Source organism: Molothrus aeneus, chromosome 20 (genome assembly GCF_037042795.1).
Source record: "Molothrus aeneus isolate 106 chromosome 20, BPBGC_Maene_1.0, whole genome shotgun sequence".
Classification (NCBI taxonomy): Eukaryota; Metazoa; Chordata; class Aves; order Passeriformes; family Icteridae; genus Molothrus; species Molothrus aeneus.
In genome coordinates, this window is record NC_089665.1 from 5,279,196 (window position 1) to 5,299,282 (window position 20,087).

The 20,087-nt window shown below is 47.8% G+C and overlaps 2 protein-coding genes across 2 annotated transcripts; one reads left to right on the forward strand and one right to left on the reverse strand.

The window, feature by feature from the left end:
- Positions 1-288: 288 nt before the first annotated feature.
- Positions 289-8,865, reverse strand: MDH2 (malate dehydrogenase 2). The gene is made up of 9 exons (XM_066563379.1): positions 8,724-8,865; positions 6,537-6,705; positions 5,719-5,802; positions 4,674-4,783; positions 4,024-4,149; positions 3,309-3,386; positions 2,089-2,188; positions 1,529-1,680; positions 289-589 (listed from the first exon to the last, which is right to left on the reverse strand). The coding sequence occupies exons 1-9, from the start codon at positions 8,781-8,783 to the stop codon at positions 458-460; spliced, it is 1,011 nt and encodes a 336-aa protein (XP_066419476.1). The 5' UTR covers positions 8,784-8,865; the 3' UTR covers positions 289-457.
- Positions 8,866-9,018: 153 nt separating this feature from the next.
- On the forward strand, positions 9,019-19,746 carry STYXL1 (serine/threonine/tyrosine interacting like 1). The gene is made up of 9 exons (XM_066563380.1): positions 9,019-9,146; positions 10,262-10,323; positions 10,790-10,940; positions 11,439-11,495; positions 12,398-12,543; positions 13,910-14,055; positions 15,073-15,167; positions 16,815-16,924; positions 18,989-19,746. Exons 1-9 carry the CDS (start codon positions 9,044-9,046, stop codon positions 19,118-19,120), a joined length of 1,002 nt encoding a protein of 333 aa, XP_066419477.1. The 5' UTR covers positions 9,019-9,043; the 3' UTR covers positions 19,121-19,746.
- Positions 19,747-20,087: the final 341 nt, after the last annotated feature.

The window sequence follows — 20,087 nt, forward strand, 5'->3', positions numbered from 1 at the left end:
ACATAAGAGATTAAGGTAACACAAGGTAATAGAAGTAATGCCACCTCCTGAAAAAACATCTTTTACATAATTTCACTCAGTTATCCCTATACCCATCCTGATCTGGTCACACCTGGTTCCCAGTGGCTGTGCTGAACAAGGAGCCCAAACCCAGGCAGCAGCAGAGTTGGGAGTAATGAGTTCATCCCCTTTCCAAGGCTATTCCATCCCTGCTGAAACCAATTCCCTCTTAGAGACCTGCAGCCTCCACCTTCCAAAGGACAAGCACACCAGGACACCTCCACATGGTACACTGAAAAAATGAGGCTGTTTTATTGATGATTAGACTGCACTGGCAACAAGCATCAAGCTAATACAGACAGACTTCAACCAAAGCATGAGCTTTGAATCAGAAGTCGATAAGTGACATGATGCCTTAATAAATTAAGGAAGTTAATTCCTCTCCGTAGTCAAGTCTTCACTTGAAGTTCTTTGCAAATTCCTCTCCTTTCTTAATAGAGCCCTTCAGCTCAGACATGGCTGCAGCAACCATCTTCTCTTCAAAGGGGGAGAGCTTGCCAAGGCCTAGGTTCTTCTCAATTCCTTTTTTCTGAGGGAAAGAGGATTTAAGGATTAAGCATTCATTGAATGACCTAAAGAGTAGCTTAACAGTTCTGACTAAGTATTATCCAGCTGAGACAGAGACCCAGCCTGGCACCTGTGTCATCTCTAGTCTGCCAACCTTGTACTTCCTGGAAAGAAGTCTCTTATTATCTGTGGCAACTTCTAGAGCCCTCACAAACTTCTCATTCACTGTTCACATGTGTGAAACCAGAAGCCACAGCAGCTCCTTCAAGAGGAGACTGACACCAACTGACCTTTCCTAACTTCACACCCACCATCTGGCAAGAGGTGTGTATGTCCTTTGCTTGCCATCTCAAACTGCCTCAGAGTGGTACTCACAGGTTTTCAAGATGTCTACATTCCCTCTTAATACTCCTCTGCTTGCATCCCCTCACCAGCAAACACCACCCTTGGCATCCCAGCAGCCATGACAGGGCTGCAGCATCACTGTTTTCCATACCCCAGGTTATGGGTGACAAAAGAACACTGCTTTCAGAGTTCAGCAGAGGTCCTGAAAGCAAGCTATTAATCCTAATCCATGCTGCAGCTCCCCATGTGCCTCAGTTTCTGAGGATTTGCTTGTAGCAGATCAAGCTGAGGAGACAGGATTGCTGACTCTGGTTAATCATATGAAAGCCCAGAGTAAACAGGCCTGACTTGAGGCTAGTGTTGACCTCTTAAGCCAAGTCTGAACCTCTGGTTACTCAGTGACCTGCAGTCTAAGAGCAGATAAAAGCAGCAGCATCCTTGTCAAGCTGAGCTATGTGCCTAAACACCACACCCAAATACTGCAGACTCTTAAAGGCACACTCAGCTGCTAACTCCAGCAATAGCAGGCACTCAGCTAAACTGAACCCCCTGAGTAAAACCCACATGACACAAGCAGTAGCTGCTGCTCATAAGGCTTGTGATGTAAAGTACATACCCCAAGCTGCAGAGGTGTAGAGAAGTAGGGGACCTCTGTCACGTCCGACCGAACAAAGGCACATTCAACAACCCCCTGCTTTCCACTCATGGCCTCCAACAGGGAGAATGCAAATCGAGCACCAGCATAGGCCATGGACAAGGTGGCAGATCCTGCAAGAGTTACACCACTTTCAGAACAGATCACACTGAAATTTGATACTTCCTTTAGCATCAAAGGTTTCCATACCAGTATGTTGTCAGTAATAATGTGTCACTGACTTCAAGTTCATGGCCAGTTAGATAAAGCAGAAGCTTTTAGCCAGTTACATGTATCTAACTGACAAGATTTATAAAAGAAACAGCTTAATTTGACAGAGAGAATTCTTTTAAAGCCACAGGTGGTGTGGGATCAGTTAATAGTTAGTGTTACACACTGAGCTGTTTCTAGTAGCACAGCCCAGGCAGCAGTGAGACTGACAACCAGCAGTTCATAACCTGTAAATAAGATTAAACTGCAGAAGACTGCAGCCCTACAGACAGACAACAAGACTTACTTGGGAGCTTTACTCAAGAACCCACCTGCTCCTGCTTTAGCTTGGACAACTTCAGTCCCAGCTTCTTGAATTCTTGCTGTAAGCTTCTCCAGCTGATCCTGAGGAAACTCCACTTTTGGTGTGCACTGGATGGGAAAAAAGAAGTTACTACAAATACCAGAAGCCCTCTAGATGCAGTATAAACACACAATATTTTTTGTACCACTGCAGTTGTTATCAATAACTCTCAACTGGGCAAAATGGGTTTCCCCAGCTTGTGTGACACTGACCAACTGCAAAAGTCATCAGAGCTGGGGTTACTGCATGGCCTGGAACAGGAACCCAGCCCTGCCCAGCTTCCTCAGGGACAAACCACAGCTTCACAGCCAAACCAGGGCTTGCCATGGCTCCTCACGACTGTGCAGTCCTGTGCATTACAGACACCCTCCAAGCTTGAGGAATTTCAGAAAGTCATCTTGTAAATATTTGGGTCACGGTGGCATTATGGAAGTCAAGCCTTATGGAAGATCCAGTTTCCCAGCAGTATTTAGGAATTCACTGAACCTTCAGTTACAGCTACACCAGCAGCTTAAGCACAGTTGTGTCTGTCCCAATGGACTGTTTAACTAAAGCACCTCTCAGCATTCAGCTGCTCCAAAGCCCTTGCTCTTATTCCCAAGAAAATTCTTCTCTAAAGGATACTTTATTCCCCACTTAGAGCACAGCTTTTCTCCAGATTGCTCCTTGGCCACATCCCAGCATCTCCCCATGAGACTGCACCTGCTTCAGAACTGCATTTCAGCCTGGCTGAAGGGCCAGACTACCAGCATGGCTGGAACAGGCCTCCCTGCACAGCCTGACCTGTGCCTTTCAATGCTGGAGCTTCAAGTGGGGTTTCCACTCCATCACAGCAAAATCAATTCAATTTTTCTCCTGAAGCCAGGTATTCCTGTCATGAGATACCTGTCACAAACAGTGCCAGGACACCTAAACACCCACACTACCCCTCAGTTCTTATCCCAAACTCCTTTCCTTAGAGGAAAGCTGGAACTGTTTATACTGCCCAGGTGGGTTCAGATTTAGGCTGCTGCCTTCCACCTCATCCTGCACTCCATCCCAGAAGGAAAGCAGCCATGAGAGCAGGAAGAGATAGAGCAGGATAGCATGCTCTATCCTGGCACATTTCCTGCCATCACAAAGGCACTTTATATCAACCCTAACATGCTGCTGAGTGTGCTGCCACACACAGCTGTCACCCTGACTCACCTGAGAGATCAGAGGGATGATGGTCTTCCCAGCATGGCCACCAATAACTGGCACAGTTACTCGAGCTGGATCCAAGCCCTGAAGGAAACACAAAACTTTCCAGCTTCTGAAGCACACGGGCAAGAAAAACAAGTGACTTCACTCCCTGCCCTGGATATCAGGACACACAGGGCAGGAGTTCCAGAGGCAGCTGCACTGCAGGGACAAAGCCACATCTACAGAGCAGAACTCTGGGTTACTCTGATCACTTCATACAGTTACAGGATATTATTACTGCAGGGCTGGATAAAGAGCAGCACAACATAAACACCAGCAGGGCTATTAAGAGCAGTAACCTGTTACAGCTCCTGATACTTTGCAGAGTATCCTGTGACACACAGCACAGAGTTTGACTTGCAAACACACACCACAACTCAACCCTCTCCTCTGGCTGCATGGCAGGGCTGGGAATGCCAAGGGAATTAAGGCCAACACGTAGCTCACTTGCAGGGCTCAGCTATGAAAAGGAAAGGTCAAAGTCTCTTGAACCACATTTTGCAAGAAACCTTATCTTCAGGCTCCTCTAAATAAGGGAGACAGGGAATCATTGCCTTTGCCTCTAGCTGCACAGAAATCTGAGCTCCTTTGGCTCTCTGCAGTGATTTTGGAAGAACTTCATAGATCTGATGATCAAAGCAGGCAGTATCCCTCCCCCTGTACATTAACCATGACCTGCCTTTAGTTCAGCCACAAAAGTGTTCGCTCTGACGATGTCCAGTGTTGTAACACCAAAGATTTTGTTGGGATTATACACACCGTGCTTCTTGAAGACCTCTGAAGTTATTGGGATGGTTGAATTTACCTACAAGCAAGAAGAGGCAAGCACTGATTAAAAGCAGTTTAATAAAGAAGCCAATGCATGAACTTAACAGGCAAATTAACAATCTGAACTATACTTTCAATTTGGAAACAACTGTAGCCAATTACTTTAATGCCTAAATTGAAGAGCAATTTACAGTCAGGCTGGAATAAAAATCATTAATTTTAAATAACCATTAAGACAATAAATTTGTTCATTCCCATTACAAAGGCTCCTCCCTTAGTGAGCTAAGGCTTTTATCCCAGCTAATACACCAGCTTGCATTATAACCAGTCACACAGACTTGGAGATATTAAGCACTTTTACATCCAAGTTTTCTCTGAATTAAAAATAGCCAAGAAAAATGGGTTAGTAGAACCAGGCTTTTCTGCAAATACACTGCAGATTTTAAAGACACTGGTCAAAATTAGTAGGAATTAGGATTACTCTAGTATTTGGTATACTCTAGTATCTGGAATTTGGTGAGGTTTTTCCTCTACATTCCAAGGTCTCCAGAAAACACTTACTGGGTTAGAAATAATACAGATCATGGCTTCTGGACAGTGCTTTGCACAGGCAGTTGTCAAAGAGGCAACAATGCTGGCATTGGTGTTGAACAGGTCGTCACGGGTCATACCTAAAACACAGCCAGGGCAGGATTCCAAGTTACCCACAGTTACCATCACAGGCAGGAAATGCAATCAAAATCCAAAATCAAAATTCTGCTCTGCACAGACACACATCTGGTTTCACAGATCAAGAACAAATTCTCCAGCTGCAGTAAGGAATTGGCTCCACAGGTAACTCCTCTCACTAATAGAGAGATCAGCCCTTCCCAGGAGGAACCAGCCCAACAGAACCCACTTCACTGAGACTGCCTGAGTGCACTGTGACCACACAACCCACACCAGAGGTGCTCAGAGCAGCACAACTGCTCCCAAGATGAATTCTCTTCCCCCTTTTAAGTCACTTCCACAACTACAGTTTAAATGACAACTGCTGTGTGCAAATATTGCTGGCTGTGTAAGTGCCACCCCCCACTGCTGTTGCAGCAACCACTTTAACTATGAAAAATGAATATTTAGGAAGAGCTAGGCATTAAAGTCTAGAATTTCGTTATGTTCCTAACAGAATAATGGAAAATAGAAATGGAGGAGGTCAGAAACATTCCAGAAAGGTTTAACAGCATTTATTCAGAGATGCCCCAAGAAGTTGCTGTAAAATTGACACAAACTAAAATGGATTATTTCTCTTCTGCTGAGAAATTAAACAAAGAACCAGTTTTTATTCCTTGAGCATTGCTCTGGGACAAGGAACACTAAGGGAGATTTAGGATCACTTGCATCAAAAGCCTTTGCAGCTCAGGCCCAAGTAGGAACTCCAGAAATCCATTTAGCCCATTTCAGAAGGGACAGTGTAAGAGAGGCTGAATGAGCTGTCTGATAGCACCAGGAGCTCTGGGGCAGAAGCATGAACAGACCTCTGACACCCCAACAGACACAGCTCTGAGCAGCAGAACTGCAGAGACCCACTGCAAAGCAGCCCTGGGGCTTTCCAACAAACAGAACCTACCTGGTTTTCTTGGGACTCCTGCTGGAATAACAACAACATCACAGCCCTTCAGACATTCTGGCAACTGCTCAGGTCCCATGTAGCCTGAAATGGAAGACATTCAGGTATTATGTTTCTGATAGTTATTAAACAGTTGACACTTTGAAGTATAAAATCATGCCCAGAGGCAACCAAGTTTTTTTTTTTAATTTAACCTTCAATTTAGACTTGATGCTGAAAAGCAAAGCAACACAATTATGGATGGATCCCATTTGATGTCTTATTTTTATCCTTGTTTCAAAACTTCCAGAATGAGAGTGGTGAGAATCTCACATTCACCTGTTTCCAAACTCTCAGTTCCTCCAGCTATGTGTATTTACTCTCCAAAAGCCTTGGCACTAGAGTCAGTGCCCCCAAAGAACTGCAGACATGTAAAATGTCACCTTTTGGTGATCTTCAGATAAAAGAAAGATGAGCAGATTAAGTTTTGATTTCATTAGAATCTAAGAGAAAAGAAGCACATGGAATTCACCCAGGGAGTGTTAAACCTATTTCTGGTCAAACTTTTAAATTCAACGCTCTGAGATAATTTCACTGAATGTTTCCTGCCAGATGTCACAAATTTCCCTTCAACCACAGCCCATATTTATCTCTATACACGTCAATCTAATCAGCTAAACCTTAATTAATCATTCACTGCTTGAGGAAAAAGCTACTTAAATTGATACTGGGCTTCAGGATCAGTGGGTGAAGACTTCCCCTCAGGGGCAATGGGCACTCAGGGTCAGAGCCACCCCTGTGGGAGGATCCCTTTGGCAGCGAGGCCATTCCCAGGGTACCTTTGACGCTGGCTTTGGTCTCGATGTGGCTGAGGTCGGCGGCCACGCCCGGCGTGTGAGCGATGTCGTAGAGGCTGAGCTTGCTCACCAGGGGGCTGTTCTTCAGCAGCAGCGACAGCGGCTGCCCGATGCCCCCCGAGGCCCCCAGCACGGCCACCTTGGCATGGTTCTGTGCAAAACAGACAGCAAACACGTTGGAGAGCTGTTCTGGCACTCACCTCCCCCAGCAGTGACCTTGGGGATTTCACCACTCTTTCTTTACTTTTAGTACTTTTAGTTCTGCTTCTCGTTTTTTTTTGGTTTTTTTTTTTTTTTTTACCAAGCACTGTGCAAACTTGATGGTTTAAGCCTACAGGAAATGACCCTCACAGCAGCCTCCTCGAGGTTTATTGGTAGGACAGGTTGGAGGAAATGGTTACCTGTGATCTGAAGCTCAAAAGGGAAGCTAGGCTAGGTTAAAGGAACTCAAGGGATCACCCTTCCCCCAAAAGAAATGCCTGCCTGAGACTAATACCTGCTACCCTGTGGGCCCAGGCCTGATTTAGGGCAAATCTGGTTTGTAGTTTTTCTAGTTTACATTGCCAGTATAAAAAAAAAAAAAAAGCTTTCCATTTGGCAAATCAGTACATTCAATGGACTACAAGAAATGTAATAACCACTGCATATATGTGAAGAACATGTTTAGACCTGATATAAATCCAAAATAGCACCTGCAGATTGAGGACAGAGAACATTAAGTGGCTACAATTTCCAGCTTTGATCACGCGGATGAGAATCAAGTAAAATCAACTCTGCTTGGTTGCCCTGTGGACCAATTTTATCCTCACTCAGGTACCGACTGGCAGAGTGTAATTTCTGTCAAAAATGCCTGTTTGCAAAGTGCTGCTCCACAAGAGGAAAGCTCCTTCCAGGGCCAGAACAACCTTAAAGTGCAACACTGCCAAAGTGATGGAAAACTCCTGTGGAGAGGTAACGAGCAATTACTGCTGACAAAGCCATTCTTTATCACAATGTTTCCAGATAAAAGCCATAATAGCTCTACTTCTCGTCATGAACAGCTTAATTACTGTGCTATGCAGGAAAAAATCTACCCAGGAACTGGACCAGATTAACCTCAACCCAGTTTTCTTGCTATTGCAACAAAGATAATTTTGCATGAAACTCTTTAAGAGGAAGCAAAGTCTGGCTTGAGTCACTGCTGAGCCCCATTTGTGACGGAGCTGACACCGTGGGGTCAAAATCTCACTGCTAATCAATACAGTTTCCATAGACAAGGCTGTCCTATACAACACTTATTTACAGCTGCAATAATCACTCTTTTACATCCCACCAGACCTATTAACACTGGACAGAGGTCGGTTTCTATCTGTGCAGCCACAGCAGAGTAGTCTGGAGCCAGCACAGTGGATTTTGGCACATGAAGGATTATTGCTAAACCAACCACCAGCTTTAGTTCTTAACACCTCCGGAACGCAGGGGCATTTTTGCACTGGAGTGAGGAAGCAGCAAACCCATCACCCTCCGCACACCATCAGAGAGAGGGAGCTCATTCGGGATCATCACACTCACAGCCCGGCTGGGCTGACACCCGCAGGGCCACGGTGCTGTCACCGGGCACACCCAGCACCGAGACCGCCCAAGCCCTCTGCCCTGCGTGCCTGAGGCACCGGCACAGCTCCCAGCCCCTCTCCGAGGTGTTCTAGGCTACACCCGAGCCCTGCAGCCCCGCTCTGCGGAGCTCCTGGGCTCCACACACCCCTCATTGAGGCCCCGGGCTCCTTCCCGGCCCCGCAGCCCCGCTCCGAGGAGGGGTCTGAGCTCTACCCCGAGCTCCGAGGAGGGGTCCAGGCTCCACCCGAGCTCCGCAGCCCTCACCGAGCAGACCCAGGGCTCTACAGCCGAGGAGCACCGGTGCTGCCTCCCGACCCCGCAGCCCCTATCGAAGGCCTGCGTTCCACCCGAGCCCCGCAGGAGGAACTACGTCCAACTCCGGCCCTGCAGGCCCAGAACGGAGAACAACCAGCCTGCATCCCCGCTCCGCACCCCTTCAACCGGCTGCGCCCGTGCTCCACAGCCTCCTCACCGAGCAGCACCGGGGCTCCTCCCCGGCTTCCCCCCGCGCTCCGCGGCAGCCCCAGAGCGGAGGAGGAAGCGCGGCGGGGGGCGGTGTGTGTGCGGGGGCCGTACCTGCGCGGAGGTGGCGATGCCGCGGCGCAGGGCGGTGGCGGTGCTGAGGCGGGACAGCATGGCGGGCACGGCGGGCACGGCGGGCACAGCGAGCGGCGGCGGCTCCGGTGACTCCAACGACCTCCAGGGCCCGCGGTGCGCCTGCGCGGCCCCGCCCGCCGCTCTCGCGAGACTGCTCCCTGCCGCGGGGAGGGGGGGGGGAAGTCTCGCGAGATCCCGCCTGAGGTAACCTTGGAGACCGGCGGGCGTCGCTGCGTGCGGCTGGGCGGGGAGGGGGAGCGCGGTGTCGCGATAGTCGGCGACAGCCGGGCGGATGGGGGATGGCGGGGGTGATGTTCTGCGAGCCCCGACACCTCTACAACATCATCAACCAGTACCGGTGGAGATCGCGGCTGGCGGAGCCCAACTACCTGTGCCTGCTGGGTGAGGCCGCGGCATAGGCCTGTCCCTGTCCCTGTCCCTGCCTAGCCCCATGCCTCCCCCTGCTTGCTGCTTCCCCTGCCTGTCCCTGTTGGTGCTGCCCCTTCCTCTGCCTATCCCGGTCCCTCCTCCTGCCTGTGCATGCCCCTCCCTGTCCCTACCTGTCTTTGCCCTGGCTGCTCCTTCCCCGCCTGCTTTTTCTGCCCCTGCCTGTCCCTGCCTGCCCCAGGTCCTTCCTTGCCTTGTCCCTGCCTGTCCCTGTCCCTGTCCCTGCCTGCCCCTGTCCCTGCCAGCAGCCAGGCACTGTGCTCAGCCCAGGCAGATATCCTGAGCCATCAGGGCTTGTGAGGAAAAGCACAGACATCACTTCTCAGCATTTCTGGGGGCTGGCACTTGGCACTTCCCTCCCATCCCATTTCAGGTGCTGTGAGCTGGTGCTGTTTGGCTTTCCTCGTGCTCTCCCTGCTCTCATCAGTCCCATGCACAAACACTCTCCCCTGCTGCTCCCAGAGGTTTTAGAACTGGACTAGATTTCTCACCCATTACACAAAGATCCCTGATAACCACATCCATTCTGCATAGTGCCAATACCCCCAGAGGGGCGCCTGTCATTCAGTGTTTTGCTGAGGGGGTTGGCCAGTTTGGGAGTGGGGCTGGGGTCTTTGCAGTGCCCCTCTCCACAGCTCTGGAGCAGCAGAGGCAGAGCTGCTGGGCAGGTCAGGGCAGAGCACAGGGCAGAGCACAGGGCAGAGCACAGGGCAGAGCACAGGACTGAGGCTGGCAATGCTGCAGGAGCACACTTGGGGCAGGACTAACACTGCTGGTGTTACACACAGACTCACATCCACCTTGGAGTTTGTTATACCCACACCAGAAACCCTCAGTTTCTAAAAAAAACCCCAAATCACTAAATCATCAAAGTTGGAAAACACCTTTGAGTTCATCCAGTCCAACAGGTGCAACACTACAACCACCCCTAAACCATATCCCCAAGTGCCACATTTCCAAACCTCTTTCTCTGAGTGCTGCCTGGATTCCCACTGACAAAATACAAAGAGGATTCCACCTTTAAAATCCAATTGCTCTGTCTTGGTTGGTTTTGTTTGTTTTTTTTTCAGATGCCCGTTCTCAGCTTGAATTTGATGACAGCCACATTGTTACAGCCCAAAGGATTGTACTGGTGAGGGGATTGCTGTTTGTGTGAGCCACCCCTGGATTTAGCAATTAGCAGGAAGCCAGAACTGGTTTGAAACCCAGGGGAAATGTCCCAGCCCCTGCTCGGCCGTGCCCCGCGGCTGCCACTGGGGGGATGTATTCTGTCACAAAGCAGAGGTGGCTCCAGCAGCCCCAAGGATTGGCACACAGCAGCTGAAAATCAGGGAAAACATTGCACAAGAGCTCACCCAGCTCTAGCCTTGCCTCACAAGGCCAGCGCTGGCATCTGCACCGCTGCTGCCGGTGGAGCAATCAGCGGGATTTGCATCATTCCTGACTCCTAAGCGGGGCTGTCAGTGCCGTGTCCACCCACACGTACAAACACAACAAACCCAAGCCAGAGTTGTAACTTGCAGGATGTCAGGAGTGCTGATGCCAGCAGAGGAGAGTGGAGCCGTGCCCCTGATGGAATTGCTCTGTGATTTTGGCAGAGTCCTGCAGGGCAGTATGTGATCCCCAACCCCGAGGAGCTGGGCTATGTCAGATTCTGTGTGGTGTATGACCACGACACTGGATTTTTGACTGACACTGACAATCAGGAGGAGGAGGAGGAGGAGGAGGAGGAGGAGGAAGAAGAAACAGGTACGTGTGACCTGTGTCAGTCCAGTCCTCACTGCTGGATTGAGATTCTTCCCATTCCTCATTTAATGTTATGAGGAATAATAATGTTATGAGGTGGATTCCTTGGGAGGAGGAGGAGGAGCAGCCATCTCACATAATCTACTCCACCGAGGGGCGTGTTTAAAACATTTGTGAAGAATTTAATTAAGACATTTCTTTTTTTTTTTCCCCTGTTTACCTAAAGCAGTTATGAGCTTGTTGGAAGAGATGTAAATGTTCCCAGATTTATGTGAAAAACTGTGCCCTGCCTCTGTTTTTTCACTGTGTTGTGTATGTTCTCAGGCTTCAAAAATCCAGGTTTTATTTCAAAGCATCCTGGCAGCCCTGGTTTCCCATCTGTGGATGATCCTCACAGGATCCTCATGATCCTCACATCCTAGTTGCATGTGAGGAAAGGGTTCTTTATTTTTTTTGGCCACATTTCCCTGAGATTTGGCTTGTCCAACAATTGTCTTTCAGGGAGCAGCACTTCTTCAGAGACTGAAATCAGCAGCTCAGATTCCGTGTGTTCCCAGAGTGAGTACTTCCTTCTTTGAAGGTCACAAAAGGCTTTCACTTCATGATATTTTAAAAGAATTACTTTTAATGGGGGTGGTGATTTGATGGGGTTCACCAAGAAATGTGAAGTGCTGGAAACTTTTCCATGGCATTATTCAGTTTTCCTTGAACCATGGAAGTGTTTGGCTTTCACACATCCTTTGGCACATCCTTCTGTGAGCAGAACCACTTCTGTTTGTTTGAGCTTTACAAAAGCTACAGAGTTTTAGCAAATATTTACATCACTTTTTAAAGAAAAAAATAGCGGAGGTGTGAGGGGAATGAATAAAGCAAGCAGGTTCCTAAATGCTCAGTGGTAGAGGGAGTAGAGGCAGTAGAGGGAAGGTGTGAAGAATCAGAGCTGGGTTTCTATTGTGCTGATCCATTTCTAAAGCAGACATAGCTAGAGGGAAACAGGATGGAATCCTTGGGAGGAGGAGCAGCCATCTCACATAATCTACTTCACTGAGGGGGGTGTTTAAAACATTTGTGAAGAATTTAATTAAGACATTTCTTTTTTTTTCCCTGTTTGCCTAAAGCAGGCTAAAGAAAAGAGCCTCCATAAAACTAAGATTATTAAATTTGAATTAATAAAACTTCCCTATTATGGAAACTTATTACAAGCATTTCCCAAAGTAAAACAGGGAGAGGAAATCTGGTCCTAGAAAAGAAACCAGGAGAGGAATAAAAGATCAGGATGAGAGGGGAAAAGCAGCACCCCCCTGTAACTGACCTGCAGCAACAAGTAAAGAATAAGTTGAGCTTTTAACAAAGTTTTCTCCAGAGCATTAGATGGAATGAAAAGGGATTTGCTGTGGATGCCAGGGAGGCAGATGGAGACACTGAACCTGCCCAGGCCAACAGCTCTTTGGTCTCTGTAGGTGCTGAGGAAGGAGATGCCCTCTTCCATGCCAGGAACTTGGAGCAGTTCACCCGGCACCCCGTGCTCCTCCTGAAGGGAGGCTACAGGCGCTTTTCAGCTTGTTACCATTTCCTGAAGAGCCACAAGACACTGTGGATGCCCCAGGTGAGATGAGACTAATTTCCAAGCAGATGACATTAATATTCAACTGGTGATGGCTGCTGAATTCAGGTTAGATGGTGTTGCAAATGTGGTATGACAGTAACTTCAGACAAAGGAATTAAATGAATTTGAGTTACTGTGCTTGCTCTGAGTCTCACCACTGATTCTTTTACAGCCACACTTCTTCCTCTTCTACTGCCTGAAAGGAAGTTCATGGAAACAAGCTGGGAATGTTCCCCTGATAACCCCAAAACTGGCCTATGGAGAGTACAGATAACTGAACAAACAGTAGCAAGTGGTGACAGGAAGCAGGCTGCTCTCTCACACGTGGTTATCTGGCATAGTACTCAGCAAATGTTTTCAAACACAAGTACAATTCCTACCAAGCACTGTGATCCATGTCTTTTCATCAGAAAGGGTCACAACTGCCTTGTTTCAATAGGCCCAGGAAGAAAACAGCCATCCACTCAAACACTGAGTCCTGATTGCTTGGTTTCACCTGTAAACGTCAATCTATTTAGCTTATGAGAAACAATTACCCTTTATTGCACATTTAGGACAGGCAGGGCAGGTCAAGAAGGTGCTGGACAACAGAGCATTTCATTCCAAGGTGTTTTTTGTTCCCATTGTTCCCATCTGGTTCCCAGGAAACAGCCCATGACACAGTGCTAACCTGGGGATGCCACAGCACAAGAGAGAAAATAATTCACTTTGTGCTGCCCTGTGAAGGGCAATTCACTGCTGAGCTTCCTGCTCACACTCAGCTGGACACAGGCACCTCCTTAAATTGAGAATTGTAGCTTTGAATTGTTCGACTCCTCCTCTGTGCTCCTGGAGCAGCATCCAAGGCACATCCCCTCAGGGATGTGAGGCACTGCTGGCTGCACATCCAAGGCACATCCCCTCAGGGATGTGAGGCACTGCTGGCTGCCTGTGTGTTTTCCTCCTCAGCCTCCAGGCTGCCACACCGGATGCAGCTGTGGATTTGTGCTGTGCCACTCCAGGGCACCTGCAGCTCTGCAGGTGGCAGATGATTTCATTTAGCCTTGTAAACAGTAACCAGGGAGAACATCAAAGGAATCTGTCCTGCTGCAGCCCCTCCAGACAATGGAAAGAATGTATTCCACCTCCTGTTTAGTTGGGATTTGCTTCAAGTAATGCCACAACAACAGTGAGGCTGTTAATTATTCTCAGTAAAACTAGCAAAGACTTCAAAATACAGCAAATCCAGGTGATTGAATGAATCATTACACTAAAATATGTCATGGGCTGCTGACTAAGTACCTGTTCAACTCTTCACATGACTTCTGTTTAAGATATATCCAGCAAAGACACTCTCTAACCTGAGCCTGTGGTTTCTTTCTGGCAGGAACTAGACACCTTCCAGCCATACCCTGTAGAAATACTGCCTGCAAAGCTATATATGGGCAATTTCAAGCAGGCCAGTGACAAACAAATTCAGAAAGATCTGAGGATCAAAGCACTGGTCAACGTCTCAGAACAGCCCGTGATTCTGTAAGTCAAACAGTTCAAGGCTCACCCTCACCAGTCTGTGATGTGAAAAATAGAGGTGACACAGAGTTTATTGGCAGAGGAGTCAGTTCCTGTGGCTTTCCAAGGAAACCTCTGCAGATTCCAGTGCCATTTCATGGTCACTTTTCTAATTTCTGCTCTAGAGTTAACACAACAGCAACACAGTCCTGCAGCCTTTGACCATGCCACGGGTGAACTGGGTAAGAGGAGGACTGGGAAGCCCTTGGTATTTCAAGTCTATCACATACCACCTCTCTTCAGGAAAAACCTGTATCTCTAAATAGCTTTCAGAGCAAAATCTTACCAACACATCTGTGTAAAAGCTAAGTCAGCAATATGTCACGTTTTTGGTCTTCCTTCCTTACCTGCTGTGTCCATGAGCAGACAGCCTTGCTGGAAATGCAATTTCACACAGTGAAAAACCCAGTGGCATTTCTCAAGGTGGTGACCCAAAAAAAGTAACAAAACCAGTTACCCACCCCAGGACATATGCACCAGCAGACATTTCACATGCCTTTGGCTCCAGAGGAATGTCTCTGCACTGTGGGTAATATTCCCATGCCCTCTGCATGATGTGCTTCTACATTTTGGAAATTCCTCACCAATTTTTTGCCCCTCTGAGTCTCTGGAAGGCGAAGTCACTGCCATAGAAAACCACATGAAGGGAACTAGGGGGCCCCACAAAACAGCCACCACACACTCTGTGAAAGCACATCTGCTTTCAGTTTATCTGTTTTCACTTATCTCTCTGTAGGTTATCTATCTGTAGGTTAAAGCATCAATACTGATACCATTGAAATGGAAAATCAGTGACTAAACTGGTTCTGTGTTACAAACATCTCTGTGCCTCACCACAATAAATCCCTTATCATGTTAATGATGCTGATGATTAAAAACTCACAAATGTAACAGCAAACAAAATGATCACCTTGCCTCCAACAAGCACATCTTGTCAAGGCTACTCCTCTGCTCCATGGGGTCTGTGTGCTCTTTTTCCAGGTTTGCAGAAGAAGGTAAATCCCTCCATGTACCTGTTCCTGATTCACTCGAAGCAGATCTTTTTTCTTCCTTCCCCACCATTTCTCATTTCATAGGTGAGTGGATCCTGATGTGGAATTCCTGAGCCCTTGCTCACTGTAGCATATTAGATGGGAGTGACAGGAAGCCCAGGTAGGAGGGTAAGCACACCCACACCCTGATGGATACCAGAGCTGCCTCACTAACCAGCCTGATGGACAGAGAGGAGATTTTACAGAGCATCTGACTCTGATGTCCCTGCTCACCCTAAAGGATACCTCACTCTGATAACAGGGAGCTTTGCATCCAGATCTTTGCAGCTGAGAATCTACCAGAGCTTCACAGGATTCCCTCTTACTCCTCTGACTCTCACCAGCCCAAATCTTCAGCCACCAGAGCTTTATTTGAAGCAGAGTGTGACACACATTAGAGAGCTCAGCATGAGGCATTGATAATCTTTGTGATTTGCAGTGCAGACCCACTGTAGGGCCCAGGAGGACTTTCAGGTTGGACAGCATGGACCTGCCTTCAGCTGATTACATCAGATAGGACAAGAAAAAACACTCTGCAGCTCAGTGCCTGCAGCTCAGGCTCCTGCAGCTCCATCCTGATGCTGTCCAACCATGTTGTTATCTTTTATTGTGCTTATCAAATAACATCTGCCACAGACCCAGGCCCTGCTGAGCTGTGCTGGACAGAGCCAGAAGCAAAAGACCACCCTGAGCCCACAGAGCTTAACCCAAGTACAATATCAGACATGACAACTGCACACAAAGAAACAACATTTGTTGTTGGATATAATTTTGTAGTTCTGAACTGAATTTCATTATTTGGTGCACCTGAATGTTGACATTCACTTACTTGCCTTTCATTGTGCCTCATGCTTTTCCCCAGTAGTATTTCAGAAGTTTCCTTCTGACATTACACATGATTTGTGGCTGTTTCCAAACCAGACTACAAGAGCCTATTAGCTGCACTTGTGGAAGTGTTCCACTGTTTACCTGATAGTGGAACTGTTTGTTTGGCAGTGGAGAGCAGATTACTCAAACCAGAACACGAGACTAAAGCTCTCCACATACTCCAAGAGGAGTGTGAATGTCCTCATGCCAGGTCTATGTTGGAGTGAGGCCAGTTCTACCCAGATAGAAGTAGTATCTCACAATAGAAATGAGTTTAAAAAGGCTGATTTAGTGCTTGGAAAAAAAACCAACCAAACAAAGCATCTTGACAGCACTAAAAGAAAAGGTTTTGCTCTATGAATTCTGGAGTTCAGTTGCCAATATTTTAAAAACATCATTCTGTCTAGAGAGGGAGAGAAAGAATTAAAAAGTTATTAATTAAATATGCAACCTTCCAGGCAGAATAAAATTTCAGTACCTTTAGACCTGTCTGGGGAGAGTTTGTGATGCTGACCACAGCTGGTAGGTCATGAAAGACCACATCTCCTCAGATCCCTGATGTGAGGGTGACACTGATGTGTAATGAAGCATTGACTGGTCATTGTCATTGCTGCTGCTCTTCAAGGCCACGTTTTAACTGAGGATTTTTAAGAAAGGCAAATGCTTACAGAAACGGGAGCTGGCAGTGCCCATCTGCTGCTGTCAGGGCTCCTGAGGGCTCCTGTCTCTAAGAATGCAGCCCCCCTGTCAGCTGTCACCAAATGAGTGCCACGGGGGGCTCCGTTTCCCAGCTCACTAATTTGTGACTGGCATTTCTTGGCTCAGATGCTCAGCTGGATGAGGGAGCAGTGCTGGTGCTCTCCAGCCTGGGGATCAGCCGGAGCAGCACGGCCACCATGGCCTATCTGATGCACTCCTGCCGCTTCTCCCTGCAGGTACGTCCCTGTCACAGTGCCACACCACTGCCTCTGCACTCCCCTGCTCCTCCTGAAACCCCAGCACTCATGCACAATACCCACCTGATGATGGAACTGATTATGATTTGAGATTGCATCTTCTTTAGACCATTAAGGAGGTGGATTAGGTGTGATTTTGGATCTTTGAGTCCTTACTCTAGAACTTGAGATATTTTTGTTTTTCCTACTTAACTAAAGGGCTAGAAAAGCAAAGCTGTGGATACAGAACATGGTACTCATCTCCTGGATTTGAGGGAAAGAGTGGAAGCTACTGCAGTTAATCCTATCTCTAATTCCATGGTGTTAGAGAAGTTCAGAACACAATGTTTGCAGGGTTCTCATTCACCATTGACTTCAGCACTGCCACCTTCCAAAATCCTTTTTTACTCCTCCAGAAGCAATCCCCTCCCACAGACACCCCTGTATAGAAATCTGCAATGGGATAACACCTGCCCAGAGGGGATGTGCAGGTCAGATGTCCAGCACAGGCTGTTCCATAGCTCTGAACAAGGAAAGAAATGAATGAAGGATGGCTGGGGATGGCCTGGCTGTGCAAGAGCCTGGTGGCCTCTCCCCTGGTGCCAGGCCTTCCTCCCTTTGCAGCATCTCCTGGTGGCTCCTGACAGGGAGCAGGAGAGTTCCCATGGCAACTGACCAGCCTCTCCTTGAAAACCTCCCCCTTGTTTGGAAAATTCAGGAGCTAGAAGGGATTGATCCAAACTTCACTGAAGCTGGGTCTGTATCTGATAAGGTGATTGATTTTGTGCAAACATGTCCAATGTAAGAGGAAAGCTCTTTCCATGGCTGTGTGCCAGTGGGTAATTAGAGGCTGAGGGTGCCAGCAGGGCTCAGACAGGGTTCAGCCCCTGCTCTAACAGGGATGTGATTGCTCCTGCAGGCTGATAACAGCCACTCACTCACTGAATCACAGAATGTGCTTCCAATGGCAGTGCAAAAGTCAAAGCCTGAGCCTTGCCATTCCCCTCAGTTGGCATCAACAGGTTGGTCTCAGCATTTAACTAAATGCCAAAAAAAAAAAAAAGAAAGAAAATATTGACAGGGCAGTGCTTGCCCACTGTTGGCTGGGCAAAGCTTTCCTGAGGGATTACCCTGGCAGCCAAGTTTGTTTCTTGCAGACAAAAGCAGTGCAAAGATTTCTGTGTGATCCTCCAGCCAATCCAGGCAAAGATCTTTGAAAGCTTCCAAAAAGGCAAAAACAAGGCAGAATTGGGATGTGCAGCCCCTGATTCTATTAGTGAGCAATATGTGAGTAAATCCATTGAGTCCAGGGGAACCAGAGACACCCACACTGTGAACCCAGAGGAGTAAATATTGGAATATCAGCCTCAGAGCCTGCAGAATCAGCAAGATTAGAAAAACAAACCAATGGAGCACTATCTGCTGACCTTTGGTCTCATTTCCCTTAAGCAACCCTCCAAGTGCAGGGGTCAAACTCTTTTATGAGCAGGAAGATGAGCACTGACAGGAAAACCCAGGGATGGAGCTGGAGTAATGCTGGGGGATCTGCCCTGTGTGTGTCAGAGTTTCTAGGTGATTACTTGGAGCTAACAAATAATTAAGATGGCTGTAATTAATACAGTGGGACAACTGCAAGGTCATAACTGCTCTGCCACATCAGGTCACACCAATCCAAAAATGTGATAACCTCCATTGCTTTATAACCTTTATGGCTGATACTTCACTGCTTTGCTCATCATCTGTGGAAGGAGCAGCATTTTAGAGTGGAAAATCCAGGACTGCATCGCTCCAGCAGAGTAGAATAACATCAGTAGTGAAAACAGCCTGAGCTGTCCTCATATCCAGGAGAGCAGAGCATGAAAGGGGACAGGTTTCTCTCAGGGTCACATCTGGATCCAGCCTGTCCCCACTTTGATGCCAAACTCCTCTCTGCATGTTCTTGCTGTCCAGCACAGGCAGCAAATACAAAGCTGTGTTGACTGAAGTGTAGCTGCTTTGTGAAAATGCCCAAGAGTCACTTTCTGTTCAACTCCTAACACTTCTTTACTTTCCTTCTGTTTACAGAGAGCTTGGAAATACCTTCTGAAATGCAAAATGAACATGAGACCAAACCGGGGCTTTGTGGAGCAGCTCTCAGCCTGGGAGACCCAAATCTATGGGTACCCAGTCACAGACGTGTCTGAGCCAAATTACTGACAGAGAACACCCGTGGGCAAAGCCACTTCCCTTCCCCTCTCTGAGGAGAAAGTTACTTGAAAGCTGTGTGAAAAAAGTCCCAAATGTAATGGAAAAGCTTTCCTCTAGCTCCATGTTCATTTTGGGTCAAGATCTGGAGCTTCCTGGGGAACTCAGCTGTGCTGGAGGAGGTGGAAGTTTGGGGAATGCAAGTCCTGCAGGCTGTGGCCCATTAGACACAGCTCGACTCTTTTGTAAGCAAAGGGGATTATAACCACAGCTGTGGGGCAGTCAGTAGGGTTATCACTGTAAGGGTTTGTTAGCCATGGTCTGGAATAGGAAATTTAGAGTCTGACAGTGCCCACTTCCAGTTTGGAGAGGTGACAACAGAATTTCCCTGTTTCAGAAGTCCCTGTGCCCTGTAAGTACCTTCTCAGCCCCCTCAGCCTGGCTGGCTGGATTGGTGACAATCCACCCTTCCCATTTGCTGCCTTCTAATCCTACAGCCAAACCCCTGGGCAGAGGTGGTGATTTTAAACCCTCAGTGCTGTCACATGCAACCTCAACCAGTACCTAAATCAGTCCATCCTTTCTCTTACTCCGAATTCTGTTCTTTGAATCACAAAATAAAACACCACAGAAAACCCTCCCTGCCTTTGCAGCACTCTGTGTTTGGGATTTAGCAGTGGGTTTGGGTTTTTCATCCTGACACGCGCAGCCAGGGACGGGAGCGCATCCCGAGAGCTGGGAGTGAGCCCAGGGCACCAAGGGCTGCCATTCGAGGGAATTTCTGGTTTTCCAGACTCTGCTTTAGATGGAATTTCTGGTTTTCCAGGCTCCGCTTTAAAGGGAATTTCTGGTTTTCCAGACTCTGCTTTAGATGGAATTTCTGGTTTTCCAGGCTCTGCTTTGGAGGGAATTTCTGGTTTTCCAGGCTGAGCTTTAGAGGGAGTTTCTCGTTTTCCAGGCTCCAATTTAGAGGGAATTT